The sequence below is a fragment of the Haliotis rufescens genome, unplaced genomic scaffold, assembly GCF_023055435.1.
Source record: "Haliotis rufescens isolate VD_foot unplaced genomic scaffold, xgHalRufe1.0.p SCAF_1, whole genome shotgun sequence".
Classification (NCBI taxonomy): Eukaryota; Metazoa; Mollusca; class Gastropoda; order Lepetellida; family Haliotidae; genus Haliotis; species Haliotis rufescens.
Window position 1 is genome coordinate 85,063,334 of NW_025963779.1, and position 20,405 is coordinate 85,083,738.

Here is a 20,405-nt window from a genome sequence, read left to right on the forward strand (position 1 = left end):
ACATAGGTCTCCAGCATAGTCTGCCTGTCATAAGAAGCGACAAAATGGATCAGGTAGTCAGGCTCTGTTACGTCTTTGACTGCATGTCATCTATCCCATCTCACAACCTCAACACCATCAAGAGTGTTTGATAACGATATTTTATACTTTGTCTCTAAAGTTGAATGTTACCATTTGTTGTCTGTGGGTTGATGATCCGTGAAAATGAGGGCAGCCACAGCACAGCTCAGGTCATGGGGGGTGTTCTCCATCGTCTCCTGGAAGTACACATCACTTATCATCATGCTACATCCTGTAGGCAGCCACAGCCAGTGGTACTTTGTCAAGCCTATAAGTTGTTCACTATAACATGTCCTTCATGAGGCTTAATTGGAATACTTAGCGTGAACCTGATACAAACAGATTCCTTCCACTAAATCATATCATCAGGGGGCATGGTAGGCCCACTCATCTAAGGCGCCGCAATTCGCTGTGCAGAGCATGCCAGAAACCTATGATTGTGGGTTCGAATCACAGTTCACCCCGATTATGTTCCTAGGTTTGTCAGCACCATACCTGTGCTCATGGGTTTCACCAAAGTGGTAAACGTCTGAGACCTGCATCACTTTGGGCTTTCCTCCCACATTAAGCTGACACGCCGTGGTATAACTGGAATACTGTTAAAAGTGGCGTTAAACCCAATTCACTCACTCACTCACTCACTCACTCACTCATATCATCACAGATGTTTTAGTGAAACTAAGGAGCTGACAAACCAAGAAACATAATTAGGACAAATCCGGGAATTGACCTAATCACAACTCCGCACAGTGAATTTGCACAACCTCAGACATTAGGATGGCACGTGGCAGCACTTCCTCCTCTACCCAAGATTATGATAATAATCTAATGTGCCTGTAGCTGAAGATACTCACGCCAGGGATGGTGAAGAGCTGTGACCCCATGATATCAAACACATCGACGGCTCCACAGCTCCGCGAGCAGGCCAGCATGGTGTTGTCCGGGCTCCATACCACACAACGCCACTGAGGGCACGGGTCACGAGGGAAGGAGCCCCGCCCCACTGTGGACTCATAACCATCTCGGTGCGATCTGACAACAGAAGACGGTTGTCATGACGACCGATCATGTAAAAAATCCTCCTCCAAAGCATGTTTGGTCAAATCAACAGAAACATAACCATGATGACAGTTCTCCTATGCAGTACCGTAGAGGCAAAGTACAAATGTTACAATATCATAGAGTAAAATCAGCTAACAATCTTTAGACAAAAAGCTCTTCTGATGGAGTACAGATACCAGCTAGATTAAAATAATTTCTGAACAAATTTTGAAAATAGATACTAGTACCAAAATCCAGCAAGTTTTGACAAACCACACACAAGATTAATGTTAATATCATCAGCGTTAATGATTCATTGAATAAACATCCCATGTTGTCAATGTTTGTCAGTGTTCATCACAGTGTCATGTCAATGTTTGTCAGTGTTAACCACAGTGTCACGTCAATGTTTGTCAGTGTTAACCACAGTGTCATGTCAATGTTTGTCAGTGTTAACCACAGTGTCATGTCAATGTTTGTCAGTGTTAACCACAGTGTCATGTTAATGTTTGTCAGTGTTAACCAGTGTCACGTCAATGTTTGTCAGTGTTAACCACAGTGTCATGTCAATGTTTGTCAGTGTTAACCACAGTGTCATGTCAATGTTTGTCAGTGTTAACCACAGTGTCATGTCAATGTTTGTCAGTGTTAACCACAGTGTCATGTTAATGTTTGTCAGTGTTAACCACAGTGTCACGTCAATGTTTGTCAGTGTTAACCACAGTGTCATGTCAATGTTTGTCAGTGTTAACCACAGTGTCATGTCAATGTTTGTCAGTGTTAACCACAGTGTCATGTTAATGTTTGTCAGTGTTAACCTCAGTGTCATGTCAATGTTTGTCAGTGTTAACAAGAGTGTCATTTCAATGTTTGTCAGGGTTAACCACAGTGTCATGTCAATGTTTGCCAGTGTCAACCAGAGTGTCATTTCAATGTTTGACAGTGTTAACCACAGTGTCATGTCAATGTTTGTCAGTGTCAACCAGAGTGTCATTTCAATGTTTGTCAGTGTTAACCACAATATCATGTCAATGTTTGTCAGTGTTAACCACAGTGTCATGTCAATGTTTGTCAGTGTCAACCACAGTGTCATTTCAATGTTTGTCAGTGTTAACCACAGTGTCATGTCAATGTTTGTCAGGGTTAACCACAGTGTCATGTCAATGTTTGTCAGTGTCAACCAGAGTGTCATTTCAATGTTTGTCAGTGTTAACCACAATATCATGTTCGTGTTTCTATGTAGTTTGCCAATTGGAGTGTAAGAGCTGGTTTCAATGAGGCTGCACAGTTACCAATAGGACCTCTATGTCACTGTGCTCATAATGTGTGTTGCGACTGTCCAACCCACCTGATATCTACACACTGCTCCTGGAGGATGGCAACCACCTTCCCTTCTCTGGAACACATAAGGTACACACATAACAACAAGGGACAATCTTTGAGAAACAAGATAAAAAGGTTTGTGAGTGAGTTTGGTTTAAATTAGCTTTGAACAGTATTTCAGTTACAACACGGTGTGTCAGCCTGATATTGGAGGAAAGCCCGAAGTGATGCTGACAAATACAATAAGAGTGAATCATGGATTTGAACCCACGATCACAGGTTTCTGGCAGGTCTAAGGGACACAACTCTGCACAGCGAATTGCGTTGCCTTACACAACTGGGCCACCCATGGCCGCAGATAAAACACAGACACGGTGACTGTGACATGGAAACCACAACAAACTTCAAGAAGGATGAGATATTTTAGCCTATTAATGAAATATCAAGCAATCACCTAAACAGTTATACATTATTAAAGACAGTTTGTCAGTGTTTATGTCACTGTTTGCTGATAAAAACATCAGTATTTCCCCTGCTTCCTCACTGAGGGCTCACTCCTATCGTTTAAAATTACCCTTATGATGCATTAAAATAATTAAAGTTAATGATAGTTTGATTCTATATAATATTAAAGATCCCAAAATAACTTGAACAAGGTCACGATGACCTGTATGTTTCCATGGCGACCTACCCTCCGACAGCAATGTGCCAGTTTATCTGACTGTTGACCAGCTTCACCAGGGCTTCGGGCAACAAACATGGAGTCGCTGTCCTGGAGGGGGCAGACAGAAAATGATGAACATGTTTATTATCAAATTTTAACATTTTTTTCCATTCTGATCGTCAGGACACAGTCACATGCAACTATTACTACAGAAACACATACTGATTCCAGCCCAGGGCCTACAAAATTATGATATATAATTTATATTGCTTAAAATAGCATGGGAATCCCCAGTGGTATTCCCCACTGCTCAGCCAATCAGATTGCTGTGTATCATCATGATCTTGGAGACGCCTACTAACATTCCAGGCAACTCAGAAATATGATGGGTGTTAATTCGTAATATGAAAGGGAAATATTGAACACGTCGGTGTTTGTTAACTATGTTAGTAAACAAATAATGACAATTCTAGGTCAATACCTGTTCTTGTTGTATTCACAAAAATAGTCATTGACCTCTATCATGTGTATACACTATTTTTGTATCTATCAAGGCAGCTTTAAATAACCTCCACCCAAATATCTAAAAAAATTAAAAATCAAACTGCCGACTTGGCGCTTTAACTGTTCTGACACAAGGGTCCAACAGTCACAGTGTCCAAAACAAATGTGTATCATGTTTCAATATAAGTCCAAGTCCACTGCCCAGTATATGGAGGTGCCACATTAACTATGTCCTTAATCCACAGTTTACTGTTTGACATGATACAGAAAAAAGCTTCAGCTGCAGATTGCCAGATAAACCTGGGCACGGTGCCAAATGGCTTTTGTTCATTCCTCATCAACAGACCAGGAATGTGAAAATAGAACCACCTCCCTGCTGCATGCAACACAGTATCTGGTTACCATGGTTACACTTGTTGTAGATGCAGAGAGCTAGTAACTCCCTGTACACAGTGGTAGGGAATCACAACATTCGGATCACATCAGCCATTTACCAGGATTTGATTTTTTGAATTTGTAGATTCAAATAATACCAATCCATACTAGTCCACTTTTGATACAGATATTTTATCTTTCCCTGATACACAAAACAGATTCTCACAATATGCCAAGTGTATATTCAAATAGAATGACATATCTCATAATCCCTATCAAAAGCTGAGTAGGATATACCCGATAATTAATATCTCACAGAATCAGTGTTCCATTATCATGATAATATACACGAGCTTCCCTTCAGTTTATAAATTGTGTCATTAATTATATCCTGTTGATGTCTAAACATACAAATAACCATGAAACTATCGAGATGTACATGAATCATACTCAGATATACTTTCATAGCTATTACCAGTGATTTTCTCTACGTGTTACAGTATCAGACAAAGACATAACCATGGTAACAGTAAAAATGTGTCATAAGCATGATCAGTGTAGATTTGTAGTACGCAGGATATGGAAAGCATAATCAATATTATCACAACTTACTGTAGAGGAACCCCGACTGTCCTTAGAAACGTCCACACAGATCCTAAAAAACACACAAAATATAGCCATTGACTAACTTAAAATATACATTTAAATATTATATAACTATAAATTCACAATGCATAAACATTAAATAGAGAATCTCACCCGAGTGTCTTTTGATATCAAATATATCAACACGAGTTGATAAAAGTGGAAAAATTCCAAGGCTTGCCGAGGATTTTTGCCACTTTTATCAACGAGTGTTGATATATTTGATATCAAAAGACACGAGGGTGAGATTTTATTTATCACCCAACATCATTCTTTCAACTTTTTCAATTTGTAGACAGTAATTAGCAGTGTCTTCAGTGTAAAAAGTACTGCAAACAGCTTCAGTAGCAGAGCCATTAGTGATGTCATTTGATTGTGACGTCATGGTAACCAGTGACGTCACAATGGTCTGCAAAGCATTGTGATGTAATTTCATTGCAGCGATATCGCTTGATATCATCCAAGCGATATCTCCTGTGGGAGCCAGTTTTGGATGATAAATAACTATAAATGCACAATACATAACCATTACATCACTACAAACACCCAATACATAACCATTCAACAACTATCATGACTATAGATAGACAGTATTAACCATTACAAGCGTACACATGATACATGTATGGTTCTCTAGTCATGTCTGTAGCTTCCTGCATGTACATTATATAATCCTGATAGTGATACAGAATGCACTTCCATAATTACATTGACAGTTCAACACTTCAAAGTCCTGCGAACCAATAAGAGAAATTAATCAAAATAAATTATATCCATACTTATCAGCAGAGCATCACTATTCATTGTCTAGACCATGTTGTTATCGCATGAAGAAACATTACGCCCAGACTTTGGTATATTCAGTGGGTACTTAGGTTTACTGTATTGCACAAAAACATTACAGATCAATACTACAGACTGACTAACATGATTAATAATGCAAAATACCCTAGCCTCGGTAATGTTTTTAAGGAATTTTTCCAGAGAATACTAGTGTTTCTGTTTACCGGTAATTACCAGTTTTTTACTGGTAAAATGAGGCTTGGACCAGTAATTCATGTGACTGCCAGACCCTGTGGACCGTCACATCAAGTACCTTACAAATCTTTGTTCTTAAACAAACAATTGGCGACAATCAATAAAGTAAATTTTTTAAAGAAGTCAGTTTGTCTTTAATTATCAGGGTTTCCCGTTGTCAATTTTTAGTGCAAGGAAATTACATTATGCCTTGCTTTGAGGTTAAATATCTATTTGTAGCAACTCAGTCTTGAACCAAAGTGAAATTTTTAAAAATAAGAGAAAATTGTGATTGAACATTAAGGGAATGACATGTAGCTCTAACTTAGTTACTTTAGAGATGATGTCATTGAATTTGTCATCCATGGATGCAGGCTACATTGAACATGGTGTTGAAAGAATCAAAACCAAGTACTTTTCAAGCGATTTCTTATTTGTCCAAAGCTGAAACAAACAAAAACTGGGGAGGACTTTAGTTTTTAGAGCTGCCTGTCCACTGGGACTGGTCATTTCCAAAGCCAGCAGGAACCATTTAGAAAGTGGTCAAATGTCCGAATGTTGTCAGACTTTCATTTTTAGGGAAGCCTTGGCGGCTGAGTGAGTTAGATCGCTAGCTTTGTGTGCTGGTGATTAGGTGCCTCACTCTGGCAGTGTGGGTTTGAATCCCGGATGGGACTCAACCCAAAACAGTACTAGTATAAAGAAAATGTTATCCCAAATATAACTTTTGTTACACTGAATACAATGACACAAAATTGTAAGAAAGACCAAGAAGACATGTCAATCTGTGAATTCACTTGCTTGCCAATAATCGAAAACAAACACTTGATCTCAAAGGTCAAATATAATGAACCCATTGAGTACCATAAACTAAGTCTGACCAGAATAAATTGGTTGTTCTAGCAAGTCATGGGATACCATAAATACTTTTAAAACTATTTTTCCACAGAGTCCTATGTTACAGAACTGCATTGTCCGGAATGAGCAACGTTCAATCTGTGGATTCAGCCTCTAAGAGTCAACAACCAATATGACAATGCCAGTACGATTCTCACTGACGAGACATACCAGAAGTCTGTGGCAGTCAGATCTGACCAATCCATCAAGTACCCCTAACATAGGACTCTGTCAGTCCTAGTAATATGTTTATTCAAGTCATTTCAACACCAATTTGTTTGACTCCCGACTCAAATGTTATGATGGAGATAAGTCAAGCAGATAATGGTTACCCTAATAACAAAGGTTAATGTCCACATTGTATATGTGGTACTAAATACAAAGTGTAGACCGAGATTTGTAAAGGGCACCAGACCATGAAGCATCATGCCTCTCTAAGACCAGCCCGATCACAGTTGAGAGTACTGTGAGTGTTGTGAGTTGTGATTACGCCTGGTGGTCAAGTATTACACACACGTAGCAACACTGTGGTCACATGACCCATCATAGCTACCCCAGACAACAAGCAATTGGTAAAAGACTTCCCCTGCCTCAAACTGCTAACATAATGCATCCAAGTCTATTACCATGCTTACTGTGGACTTAATCTTACAGTTTTCAGCATGTTCGGTTGTCATTGTTGACTTAATGATATTTTCCATGAGCATCCAACATATCTAACAACAAAGGGGAAATGAGAAAGCTTCTTGATGACAATTTCCTCAATGCATTAAAGTTGATGCTTGTAAACAATCCAACTTACTTAGAGAGGCTGATGCTAATCGTCCAACAATAGAAACCTTGTCTTTGTCCCTTGGACTTCTGGTCTGGAAATGTAACAATGCAACAATAGGTCAGCATGGTTAGTAACACTGTCACTGACATCATCAGCTGATGACTCTTATTGGCATGGTTAGCAATGGTTAGCAATGGTTAGTACATGTAGTATGGTTCAAAAAGAGCATCAACTAAATACCTGGTATAAAAAAAACCAGGTTGAAACAACACATCCAAAGTTCACAACCATTGCAATTGTGCACATAGAACTATATACCGTATTCGACGTAATACGCGCCCAGGGCGCTCTCAAAATTAGAAATAAGGGGCTCTTATTAGAATGGTATTTTGGTGGAAAAAAAGAAAACAGAGTTGAAAGATAAATTTCGTGGTTTATGCTTACAGCCTGAAAATGTTTGTATACGACAGATATATTTTTTCAGAATTTAATTGCCCATAATTAAGGGTGCATATAACACACGAGTGCGTATTATACACGAATAAATAAGTCTTGTGTACATCAATCAGAAGGGGTGCTAATTGGGATTGTTCATGAGCCAATATATTAACAAATATCGCCGTGGGCGCTTATTAGAGCGGGGCGCTTATTACGTCGAATACGGTATGTATGTTTCATGTGTGATAACACAAACCTGAGATAAGAAAAAAAAAACCACCACTGAACATGCTGAAATCAAACAATATATTTGAGAGCCTGACAGTTGAAAAGTTAATGATAAGCATCAGTGGTGCATAATCATGCCTATATACTTAATTAGAAATATTTACCATTGTTCACAAGTCAAGTTACATGCAGACCTAACATCCAGAGTATTTAGATTTGTACATCATAACTATTGTTAACATTAACATGATAAAACATACCAATATTAGATACTGATCATTTTACTTCTTCTGCTTGTTGATGAAATGAATATACATTCAGAAACTCATCTAAACAGATATTCTAGCAAGAAAATATGAAATTGAAAAAGTATGTGCCATTTCTTAAAGGACACATTTGGGGGATTCTGAAAATATCCATTTAAACTTAAAGATGAATTCCTCTCTCTCTCTCTGATATGATGAATATGAAAGAGAGAGAGCAATACTTCCTGACCTAGCAATACTCTGTAACTGTAAACATGGTAAAATATTGTGGAATAATGTTTACTTCAAGCCTGTGTCTATTTGCTTGTTGTTAACACTGCAGTCAGCAATATTACAGCTATTTCCGCTGCACAAGTCTGGACCAGACAAACCATGCCATAACTGAAATTTTGCACAACATTCCACACCTTTGGGGAATGAAAAATTGAATCAACAGCAATAACAATCTGTATTGAATTGATTTGAATTACGTGAGATGTAAACATACATATGATAAGCATAAATAAGATAGATCAACAATAAAATGAAAATTGAAATCTTGTGTTTTACCTTAGAAAATCGAATTCCTGGCAATCCAGTTATAACAGATGACAGTGAATGAATTGATTTCACATACTTTGAGCTCATTGTTTTCACTAAAATCTATACTAGACATGAAAAAATCACTCTCATAATAGCTCATTTTAAAATTCCACAGTACGCCCATGCTTGGTAATGGCAACACGTGTGGCTGTATGCCAGAGTCGTAGTAAGCTATTATCACTGTTAAGAGGTCGGTTCAAGCTCTTACAATATGTAATTATTGACCTTTGGCTTGGATGAGGAAGGAAGGAAGGTTGATACATGTGACTGCTGAAGCGGGGCACTTGATACAATTATACTGATAGGCAAAATGCCAACAATGTGACATGTACTGATATCAACTCGACTCAAGATAAACTATGTGAACATTATCACTGCAGGTTAGTACACTCTCGCATAATCATAACACCTGTTATCAGTTCGCAAATTGTAATCCGTGAAGTAGTGTGAAGCTTAACAAACGTAAAAAACTTCTGTGACCCGTTAACAGGTGTCAATGACGAAGCAATAAAGTGCAATCAATAATAATTTGGTGTCATAAGACATTCTTTTCCTGTAATATGAAATTTAAACTTGCCAAATTATGTTAGACATGAGACATGAGTAGATAGAAGATGCAAAATGCAAGAAGATGTGTTCGGGAGAGGTGAACTGTGTTTTTTGAGAACACGAGATGATGGTCCGACACTTTGTGATGATATTATTGCGAAGAGCGGTTTCGTTGGATTTAAAATCATATTGCATGAATGTAATGGAATGTTGAACGTACAAATAGTTCGTTGTCAAGGCGCCATTCAGTCTGAACAGACAAATCATATAAAATATTCTCTTCTGCTGCATCCACGTCGTCTAATTCTGCCGCCATGTTTAAAATCCTCACAAAGTGTTTACTGTATAAATTACACAATACATCGTTAATACCATCCCTAATCCAAACTTATATATGAAATATATTTTTTTAATCTTAACGAAATTAATTTTGAGCATTACAGCATTAGATAGAGTCCTGATCATGACATACAGTAAAAGTGATATCTGTTAGAGGCTAAAGCTATGGCGTCTGCTATTATATATGTGGAGGAAACAGGCTGTAAGTTACGAGAGATATATACATGTTTGATTAGTTGAAACTCCAAATAAGAGATAAAATATACAAACACTGTGATATAAATATAAATTATAACTTTTTTATTTATTTTTTATTTATAGTACATATATCGTGTCGATATCTCAAACCAAATCCCCCTTTCAACAAATGAACCAATCCGGGGAAATCCCAAACAAGGTGCACATTTCAATCAATCTGTAGCGGGATTTCCTTGTCATTGTGGGTTAATCTAGATGGGTGAAAGCAACGTACTGGTTGCCTGTACAGGTAGCGTAGCATCTATCAAGATACCAAAACTGATAGAACACTTAACAAATTCACATACGAAGGTACGTGTTTTCTTTTTTTAATCATTTAAGGTCACATCTATTCATAACCTGCAACTTTTACAATGTGGACTATTTGCTATTTTATTGATATTATCATTAAATATATTTCATGAATGTAAATCAAATCATACTCTAAGGTTTTATTAATAATATAAAAAAATATACTTGTATCCTTACTAGATTATGTGCATGATTATGTGTATGAATCCATTTTGATAGCTATTTTTTTTCTGCAAAGCTATTGGATTTTGGTCTTTTTGATCTGGTTATATATGGATATTATTATTTTTTTAATATGAGCAAATTCAGATAATAATTGTATTCTTTTTTTTAATACATCATATTTTGCAAACTTTGTGGTAATAGATCCACTTTTTGGAACTAAATAAGCCTACTAATGTTTTGTTCTACCCTAGATAGAAGTCAAGTTAGTGACGACACAGAATGCCACACATTTCTTCAACCCAGAGGAGTTGCCAGTTAAAGTTCACAAAGATGCTGAGGAATGGGAGGTATACAAACCTAAAAATTACATAACATTTTGTAGCTGAATGGTGTTTGCAAGACTGTTTGTTATTTTTTTGCATAGGTGTATATCATGTTATATTTGTCACCAGGGTCATGAGCCATTTTTAAATTATATTATTCTTTCTTCAGAATCTTATGCTCCCATTTCTTTATAAGGAACTGTGTACCATATATAAGGGATTAATTACCTAAAAATAACTCTCTTCTCTCAATCATAACTAGTAAATGATATTCAAAAGTTGACGAAATATTAACATCTGCAACGAGAAAATAGAAAATATTCTCTTTGAAAGTAAAACAATTCAAATGGTCGACTTTATTTTGGTCAAAGTACAATCTCATTGTAATCAGATCTTTGTTCTCACTACCACCAAACAAACTCATGCAGTATAGCTTGAGAAAGCTGGTGTCTGATTGGCTCCCGACTTCTTGTTAGTCATTTCATTGGTAGGTCAAAGTTCTCAAAAGGTCGTTATGTCATGACCTGTAACAGAATGTCCTCAGATTTTTGTTTAGCGGTAACAAGAACTAAATAAGAAATTTCTCGAATCATGAGGACATACATATATGATTCAAATCCAAATAAGATTGACTGTTTCTTACATAACTATTCTTAAAACAAGTATCTAATAATAATACTCGGTTTGATATTAGCAGAGTTTCAAATTTCTTTTACTATATCAACTGTCTTCTATTGTTTCATGTTCCAGAGTTGGAAAAAAATAGGGGACCCAGTGCTTCACATTGAGCTGAGGAGATGGGCAGATTTAATGGTCATAGCACCTCTGGATGCCAACACCATGGCGAAGATTACAAATGGCATCTGTGACAACTTGTTGGTAAGTTGATTTTTTGCTTATTATCAGTGATTAAAGTAGTGCCTGCCAGACAGTTCGAGACGGTCTGTTTTGCTGATGGACGGTCAGTTTTGAAAAGTTGCACACTTGATTGTCAGGTTATTATTGTATTTCGTAAATTACCTAAATTATAATTTAATGGAAGAGGTAAATTAACTGTAAATGTTAAACATATTATTTATGAATAAAATTTCAAAAAGTTAAATTTACTAAGTTGATAATCCACCAGGTTGTTGTTGTTTTTCTAAAGACTAACATTAAACAGTACTATTCTTATGTGTACCCTATTCTTTCCTTTTACACTTGTCTTGAAAATTCTGGGCTGGCAACATTTTATCTGGTCTGGTGACTTTGCAAAGTTGCCAGCCCAGTTGTCTGACTGAAATTTTAGGGTATTTTGAACACTTATTATATAAGAACAATTGCAATACAAAGAAATAGAAAATGTACTCCATGAAAGTGTACCATTCCCAAATGTTAACCCCCAGGAATATAATGACATAGTTCAAACTTTACAAAAATTTTAACGCCCTATGTCACATACCGGTACTCACTCAATAAGAGTTGTCTTGCATTTCAGAATAATGTCATCTGTTACAGTCAGTAGGTAGCAAAGTAAAGATTTCTTATATGTACAATTAATCACTGAGGAAATAATAATGTAGGGACTTCGGGTTAGAGTAGGGCCACAGAAACCTTTATCCTTGTCTTGAGAAGCGACTTAATGGATCTGGAGGTCGGATTCTCAGACTTGGTTGATTGCAAGTCATCGGACTTAAAGACAAATACATTGCTTATAATACCAGTCACTGGTTTGTCTGGTCCAGACTCAGTTATCCACAAGCCACCGTATTGTATCTGGTATACTGCTGAGTCCATTAATATACAAGCAAACAATATAAAAAAAATAATTAAAAAATGATGAAAACACATCAGTATTATATATAGTGTTTAATTAACCTTTCTCATGTGGTATGATGTTGGTAATGAATGAATGTGTGTGTAACAAACAAGGTCAGGTTATATATGTTCATGATTAAATTGTTAACAAATATATAGAGGTTATCACGCGAGTGTGTTTGGGGATGGTAAATATCCTGCATTAGGAATAAACATTGTATTTAGCGAGCCTTGGCGAGCTAAATACATAGTGTTTATTCCTAATACAGGATATTTACCATCCCCAAACACACAAGCGTGATAACCTCTTTATCCTATAATGTCATGCTTTAATTCTGTGCTTTAAAATCCCTATCCCTCTCTCACAAACATTACCGAAACATTGCGAGTTTTCCTGGAATGCGCGCATTAATATTTATTACGTCACAGGGTAAGTGATGTGTCAGTCGGACAGTGACAGTAGCCAATATAGTTCCAACTGAAATCTGTTTCTTATACAGTGGCGAAGCAACATATACGCAAAACAACAGTTGTTTTTAATTGCCTTTCGCGGCAATCCATCAGTCTGTCCGCTAGAGTAACTGCCCTTTGTCAAAGGGAAGCTACTCTAACCCTAGTCTATGCAACGTCACGGGCACGGTCAGACGTTGACAGTCGGTCTGTCCTGACATAATGTTAAGAAGTGTAGTCAGATGTACACACAGCGACAAAACCAAACAAGGTAACAATTCAAACATATTTCGGCCAAATCCAACTATTTTAATTTGTGGAGAAGGTTTCAAGTTGCAGAGGTCAACAAGCACAGATATTGCTACTGATCCCGCTTGGCTAGGCCTCGCGCCCTCGCAAAATTGTTTCGAAATTTATACCTCCAAAGTAGCCAAAACTTATAAAATGCCTTAGCTACGTCACAGTTAGACACTGATTTTCAGTATATTAGACTGTTCTTTTGATAATGATAGCAATTATCCCTGTTGTTGATCCAGATTCCCGATGGTTAATTTTAACTCGATCGCCGAATGACGAGGACGGCGCCATGTTTGTTTATAAACAGTGAAAGTAGTCCTACTTGACCTTTGATATTTGCATCTCTATCCGCATATGACCCCAACAGATATCGTTTTTATCCGTTGGCTTTATCCTGCCGATAAAACACATTATTATAGTATCTGCTACATTTGTAGTATTGGTGGATTCAAGATCAGTGTTGTTTCTATTTGTGGTGACATGACAAAGATGTCTTTGTTTAATAACTATGTTTAATCACTGTAATTGTTGCTGGACACAAGAGCTGGGCTGGTACCTTGTGCTTGTTCTCAGCTGCATGCTAGTGAGAGTTATCTCCCCTATATTATCTTTGGCTGACCCAAATTAAGGATGGGGCCCATTTAGGGTTTAGCTAAACCACACTATTTACACTTTGAGTCACACAAAAATAAACACTTGTATTATAATGATGGTGGTATTTCTATGTTTAGACATGCATTGTCCGAGCGTGGGACATGAAGCGCCCTCTGCTGTTTGCTCCTGCAATGAATACACACATGTGGGAGCACCCGCTCACGGCTCAACACCTGACGACACTGAAGGGCCTGGGCTACCAGGAGATCCCCTGCATCAGGAAGACACTGGCATGTGGAGACACAGGTTCTCTTCAGTTTATTATATGCTTTGAAACCAAACAATTAAATTTTTGGGGAGGTGGAATGCGGGACACAATATATGCTCGGTTACTGCTTGGACGAATGTTCAAGACATTATTTATTTTCTCAGAAAAAAAGCAGCCACACCATTGGACCACAACAAATGCTTTTTCAGGTCATCCAATAAAAAAAATTAAAAAAATTAACCAATCCAATATTTTCTGGAACAAGTATATGTATTTGGTCCCAAACCATGATAATTAGTATTTAAAGGGCAGGAAGAGTGAAAAGAATTATTGCAATTTTGCTTATATCAATTTTCCTACATTCATTAAGTCAATTTCCTAGAGAGAATAATTTGTAATATTTCTATTAAGTATTTAAATGCCTGTGTGAAAGTGCTGAAATCTCATGCTCTGTAATCAACTTCCAAACAAACCCATCTGAGGCCATGGCCTCAAGATACCAGCGCAATAGTGACAACTTTTTTCATTGGCAATGGTTTTCACGTTTATCTATCTTGTGATTCCTAGCCGTGATACATATACTGTTTCCACTATTTCTGTTAATCTAACATAATAACAACATTGCATACATTGTTGAATGTGTGACATGACCTTTGATCTTCACATTGTAAATAATTAACTAACAGTTAACAATCAGTAACTAACGTTTTATTACAAACATTCTGTTTTGGTAAGAAAACACTATCTGCCCTTGGCCCTATTCCACACAATCAATGCATGTCAGGCATGAATCCCCTGAGTAAACAACTGAAGGCATAGTCAGTCTTGTTACTAAGGTGAATTAAGTTGTCAACAGTAATCAAATGTATGAGCAAACAGAAAAATGACATTATGTATTCATAAAATCTGAGGCAGAAGCAGGCAGACTTGGGGTGGGCCCAATCGTCATGATTGTTGAAATTGGGAAGTGTCTAACAGTTGGAACCCGTTTTAACCCCAGTAAGGGGAATCCCCTCAGTGGCAGAATTGTTTGTTTGGGTAACAATTTCACCTGTCGTGTTTTATCATCTGTTTTACGCTATTTCCCTTTTTCATATATTATTTTGATGAAGCATTTGTGATTAGGTATGCCGCAATGTATTTAGATCTGCAAAGTTGCTGTGCTGACTTTACTTGCCCTCTGAAGTTGATCACTCATTTACAACATGAGATAGAGTGTTAACATGGACAGGTGGTTGTAAAGCACTTTTAATCCAGATCAGTTGGTTGGTTTGTTGTATAACGTCACACTCAGGGATATTCTTGCTATATGACATCCGTCTGTAAATAATCAAGTCTGGACCAGGCAATCCAGTGATTGACATCATGAGCATCGATCCGCGCAATTGGGATCGATGACATGCATCAACCAAGTCAGCGAGCCTGACCACCCGATCCCGTTAGTCCCCTTTTACGACAAGCATGGGTTGATGAAGACCTATTCTACCCTGGATCTTCACGGGTCTAATCCAGATTAGTATACCATGTGGATAGATTAGCTGTAAAGTAGGTAAATACTGGCCAATAAGTGGAAAGTGTCAACCAAAATGTGTGCAGCACACTCCTTAGTGAAAATGTAAGGTAGTCTTCAGACTGGATTTAAGCTGGTGTACAGTACGCGTGTGTTTCAGGGTATGGGGCAATGGCCGAGGTGGAAACGATTGCAGCCCAGGTGATGGCTGCTCTACCCTCTCAGCAGCATCCCACATCAAGTCAACAATCGTAATATATCAAGATGAAGATTTACCCAAATACAGATGACTTGGATATAACTAACACCACCTTTTAAATCAGTTCCTGGTAGCAGTGCTATCAAAATTAAGAATACAGTTGTCTAACACTATGGTGTGGACTATAACAGGGTGTGCCCTCTATACTGAGTTATTTGGTTTTTTTCACCACTTTTGACTATATTCCAGAAATATCAGGACTCGACATTGTACGCATGTGGTACACTATGCTAGTTCATCTCATATCCTGGGTGAATGTATATTGGTTTTGCACTATGAGGCATGTAATCAGTGTTTATTTTACACAACCTGTGTATAAGGGTCAAGGAGGATCTCGTAGATGTGCATCTGTGGTGAAAGTTAAAGTTTTTGAGTTTTACATTTTGTTACTTTTGAAATAAATTATGTTTCTTTTTGTTTAATTGTGAGTTTTGAGTATGAGTAGATATTACGTATAAGTCAGTTCACTGGAAGGGTGGTTGTTGAAAGCAGCCATGGACCCTTAGCCACCTGCTTTGAGAGGACCAACCCTGAAAAATGCTGATATTCTACTGCAGAAGTATAAGCCGTATTCAATGTGCCCCTTGTACAGTGAAAGTCATTAATCTGGACACTGCACCAACCAGATGATTACTATTAGGAAGGCTTACACTCGTACAAAGTGACATTGCTCTTCCATGATTCACTAATATGAAAAAAAATGTTAATCTGGAAAATTCCATAGCCCGGATTAAAGGGTTTCACTGTACAAAAATAATATGTATGTTTCATATTTGAGTGGCATTATGTATGTTGTTTGTTTGTTTGTTGTTGTTGTTGTTGTTGTTGTTTAACGCCGCACTCAGCAATATTCCAGCTATATGATGGCGGTCTGTAAGTAAACAAGTCTAGCCCACATAGTCCAGTGATTGACATCATGAGCATCCATCCAAGCAATTGGGATACGATAATATGCATCAACCAAGTCAGCGAGCCTGACCACCCAATCCCGTTTGTTGCCTCTTACGACAAGCATAGTGATGAGATACATATACCTGGTATACATTGACCTATTAATCAGGGCTATGACATCTCCCGATTAACAATGGTTTCCGTTTACTAAATAAAGGGCATAGAGCACTAGAAAAGGATTGAACAGTTTTATACATCTGTATATCATAAACAACAATGGCAAAATGCAAGGCTTGCTAGACACAGGCAATACATTCCTTTAGGAGGATCAAACATGTCAGCCTCCATGTTGTCCCCTTTCAAATAAACAGATCTAATATTGTTTATATTACATTTTATTTCAGTTTCCCATGCAAATTTACATATATATTACTTTAATTTGCTGAAATAACTGTATGTTTGTGGGTTTTATGAAAGATTCCTGGAGCATGAAGTTCTCTCATGTGTAAATGAAGCAGGCAGCTACCCTGTAGCAGATGTTCACAGGAAATGAAAAACAGAACTGAGTAATACAGGTATTGATCAGGTTCAGAGTGAGTGAGTGAATATTGCTCAACACATCAGCAGTCTTGCAGAAATTGGGGGCCGAGCTGGCGAAATTAATTAGACCCGAGGACAGTCATATGGAATAACTACACTCACAAGCGTGATAATGCAATTACTTGTTGAAAAAAAAAATTCATTTTCGAATATAAATGTAAATTTATGTGTTGATGATCATGACCTGTTTGGACGTTTTAATTTTTGATAAATATCTGCCCGAATATTTAATAGACCAGTGGTGAGGGGAATAGTTTTTGCATTATGGTCTGTTTATTACACTGTTTTAGAAATTTGATTTATAATTTGATTTATAATTTGATAATCACATGACAAAGTGCCATTAAAGTGTGCAAGAGTTATTTGAACATACCACTCTATTACACGAATCCGATGATCTGATGAAAATTCAGAAATTGTCTGCCTTTTTACCACAAACGTCTCTCTTTCTCTCTGGAAAAAGGCCCACAATCACCATTCAGTCAGAACAACTTCAGTGCAAGATGTAAGCAGAGAAGAATTCGCTTTCATCCAGGGTCAATTAAGTTATCAATAACTGATCCTTTACATAAGTAGAATAATATATAGGTCAATCTTAGGGTCACCACATTCAGAAATCCTGGACCAAGTTAATTAACTCCACACTCGTGACTTGTCTACAACATCAAACAAATCCATTCAGAGAGTTCAGTCTTCAAAATTCAAATAAAAATTTCAGTGAGGACAATATCAGGTTTTCACATAGTTCAGTCCATATGTTGTTGATATTATTTTATATTAAATCTGTGTGAAATCTTTTGCTCTGTTGTACCCGATTTGATAGATTTCTGTTCAGAACAAATGTTGATATTACGTTGTGGGGTTAAGTAGACTCGGTGGCATGGTACCATGAGGGAATAATTACCAGCAGGCGAAAGCTCAAGTTGGAAATAAAGGCGACAAAACCCTTTCAATATCCATTAAGAACTACCTTCCGAAAGCAGAGTTGATTGTACGACTCCGACTATGTCATGAGTATGTGTTTATCAATCATTATAGCTAAAATGGATAGAATTATCATTAAACCGCCCGCACGTTATCAGAAATGAGCGGGCCACTGTAACTTGATAATGCCCTCATATTACTTGACGACGGGCCATTATCACGCCCGTTGTTAGGTGACGTCATAGGGTTGAGAAAATGACGTCACGCATTATAGTGACGTCATCTGGTTTGTTTTATGACGTTTCCATATTTGTAAAATGTGGTCAGTGACATTCGTGTTGATTGCAGTAAATGTTTCAAAACCGATATTGTTGTTTCTTTTTATTTGATAACAAATTCCATCCATTTTAGCTATAATAACGGTAACGCTCTTTTTCAGGGCATTATCATTTGCAGAAGCCCTCGGTCTTTTCAACTGCCCTCCTTCGTCGGGCAGTTAATGAAAAACCTCGGGCTTCTGCAAATGATAATGCCCTGAAAAAGAGCGTTACCCTTATATTATCACATAGTAATGATGCCAGGTGTTTGATGCGAAAAGGTGATCGTATCCTGACCCACAGGTGGCATCCGTCACACATGCAAATATCAACTGTCACCAGAATAGAAAACAACAGGAACATATGGTACAGGTCAAAAAAGGGAATTGCATCAGACATCATTTTTGTAACAGATTTGATCAAATTTGGAAATTTGGAGAGAAAAAAATGGTTTTCTGAGGCTTTGAATGTTGTAACCCTTGGTCGAACAACTTCTGAGCAAGAGTCGGTATGAGGCTCTTTGAAATCTTGGTAGAAATATTATACTTGATTGTACCTCGATAGAGCATGCTCGATTGTACCTCGATTGTACCTCAAAAGAGCATGTTCGATTGTAGTCTTGTGGAGAGTGTTTTGTCACTCATAATCTTTATTCGTAGGTCTAATTTTTACCATAACAGGGCTAGAAATAACCGACTTAATAAAAATTATTTATCATCCCAAACTGGCTCCCATAGGAGATATCACTCGGGTGAGATCTACATTGTAGATATCGCTGTAATGAAATTGCATCACAATGCTTTGCAGACCATTGTGACGTCATTGGTTACCATGCCGTCACAATCAAGTGACATCACTAATGGCTCTGCTACTGAAGCTTTTAGCAGTTCTTTTTACACTTGGCACTGCCTATAACTGTTTACAAACTGAACAATCTCATGAAAATCAGACCTCAATTCTCGCTACCGCTAAACAAAGATCTGATGACATCCCATCAGGGGTCACGTCAGAACGACCTTTCATCCAGCCAATCAGAGCATCGCTTACCAGATTATGAAAGTGACTATCATTATGTGATTTCTAATCATGCAACTCGAAACCTTTAACTCCGAACGATAGTTACATCTGAATCCATACAATCTAGACCATCTATTAGCCATTCCAGGATGTTCTTTTGTTCAGGTTTCAAATTTGTAATCGAGAACTTGTCAAAATATGTTTCGAAGCGTAGTCGTAGTTCGCGCAAGGTGGGTCTGACGTGACTCGTAATGGGATGTCCTCAGATCTTTGTTTAGCTGTAGCGAGAACTAGGATCTGATTTTCACGAGATTGCAAACTGAAAAAAGTTGGAAGAATGATGTTGGATGATAAATCAAATCACACCCTCACGTCTTTTAATATAAAAAAATATCAACACGAGTTGATAAAAGTGGAAAAACTCTGAGGCTTGGCTTGATATAAAAAGACACTCGGGTGAGATTCTCTGTATGTGCTCTAGTGCAAATATCACTTCTCATGCACCAGCGTATTGATTCCGTAATCCGGACGACATTGTTAAGGTCATTCGAATTTTACTGTGCATAAGGTTGGAATTACGCCACGCATGAATTGACGTCATAGCTGAGGATTGTTGAAGTCATTGTGATTTTCGGTGGTGATCAGTGCATTTTTCCAAAGGGGAGCTCAAAGGAATTAAGAAACAATGGGTAATAAAGAAATTATTACACTTACATGTGTGTCATACTGATTTTGCGAAAC

At 37.5% G+C, this 20,405-nt stretch overlaps 2 protein-coding genes across 3 annotated transcripts in view; one reads left to right on the top strand and one right to left on the bottom strand.

Annotated features, from left to right (window-relative positions):
• LOC124122058 (NBAS subunit of NRZ tethering complex-like) overlaps nt 1-9,709 on the bottom strand; it is a 65,433-nt gene extending 55,724 nt beyond the window's left edge. The window contains exons 1-7 of one of the 2 annotated variants that reach the window (XM_048402601.1): nt 9,585-9,709; nt 7,329-7,392; nt 4,580-4,622; nt 3,116-3,196; nt 2,450-2,497; nt 915-1,092; nt 172-257 (exon numbers count right to left, since the gene is read on the bottom strand). In XM_048402601.1, coding sequence (XP_048258558.1) covers nt 172-257; nt 915-1,092; nt 2,450-2,497; nt 3,116-3,196; nt 4,580-4,622; nt 7,329-7,392; nt 9,585-9,680 — 596 coding nt within the window. In that variant the 5' untranslated portion in view covers nt 9,681-9,709. Of the gene's footprint in view, nt 1-171; nt 258-914; nt 1,093-2,449; nt 2,498-3,115; nt 3,197-4,579; nt 4,623-7,328; nt 7,393-8,782; nt 8,980-9,584 lie in introns of those variants that run through there. The other variant, XM_048402605.1, reaches the window with a different exon arrangement.
• LOC124128863 (phosphopantothenoylcysteine decarboxylase-like) lies at nt 9,062-16,337 on the top strand. The gene is made up of 6 exons (XM_046492367.2): nt 9,062-9,195; nt 10,025-10,252; nt 10,669-10,764; nt 11,491-11,619; nt 14,016-14,184; nt 15,817-16,337. The coding sequence occupies exons 2-6, from the start codon at nt 10,157-10,159 to the stop codon at nt 15,909-15,911; spliced, it is 585 nt and encodes a 194-aa protein (XP_046348323.2). The 5' UTR covers nt 9,062-9,195; nt 10,025-10,156; the 3' UTR covers nt 15,912-16,337.
• Nucleotides 16,338-20,405: the final 4,068 nt, after the last annotated feature.

Excerpts from the sequence above, each read along its gene's own strand:
- LOC124128863 (XM_046492367.2), top strand. The coding sequence starts at position 10,157 with ATGGGTGAAAGCAACGTACTGGTTGCCTGTACAGGTAGCGTAGCATCT. Across the intron at positions 10,765-11,490 it reads AAGATGCTGAGGAATGGGAG|AGTTGGAAAAAAATAGGGGA; the intron begins GTATACAAACCT and ends TTCATGTTCCAG. Across the intron at positions 14,185-15,816 it reads ACTGGCATGTGGAGACACAG|GGTATGGGGCAATGGCCGAG; the intron begins GTTCTCTTCAGT and ends CGTGTGTTTCAG.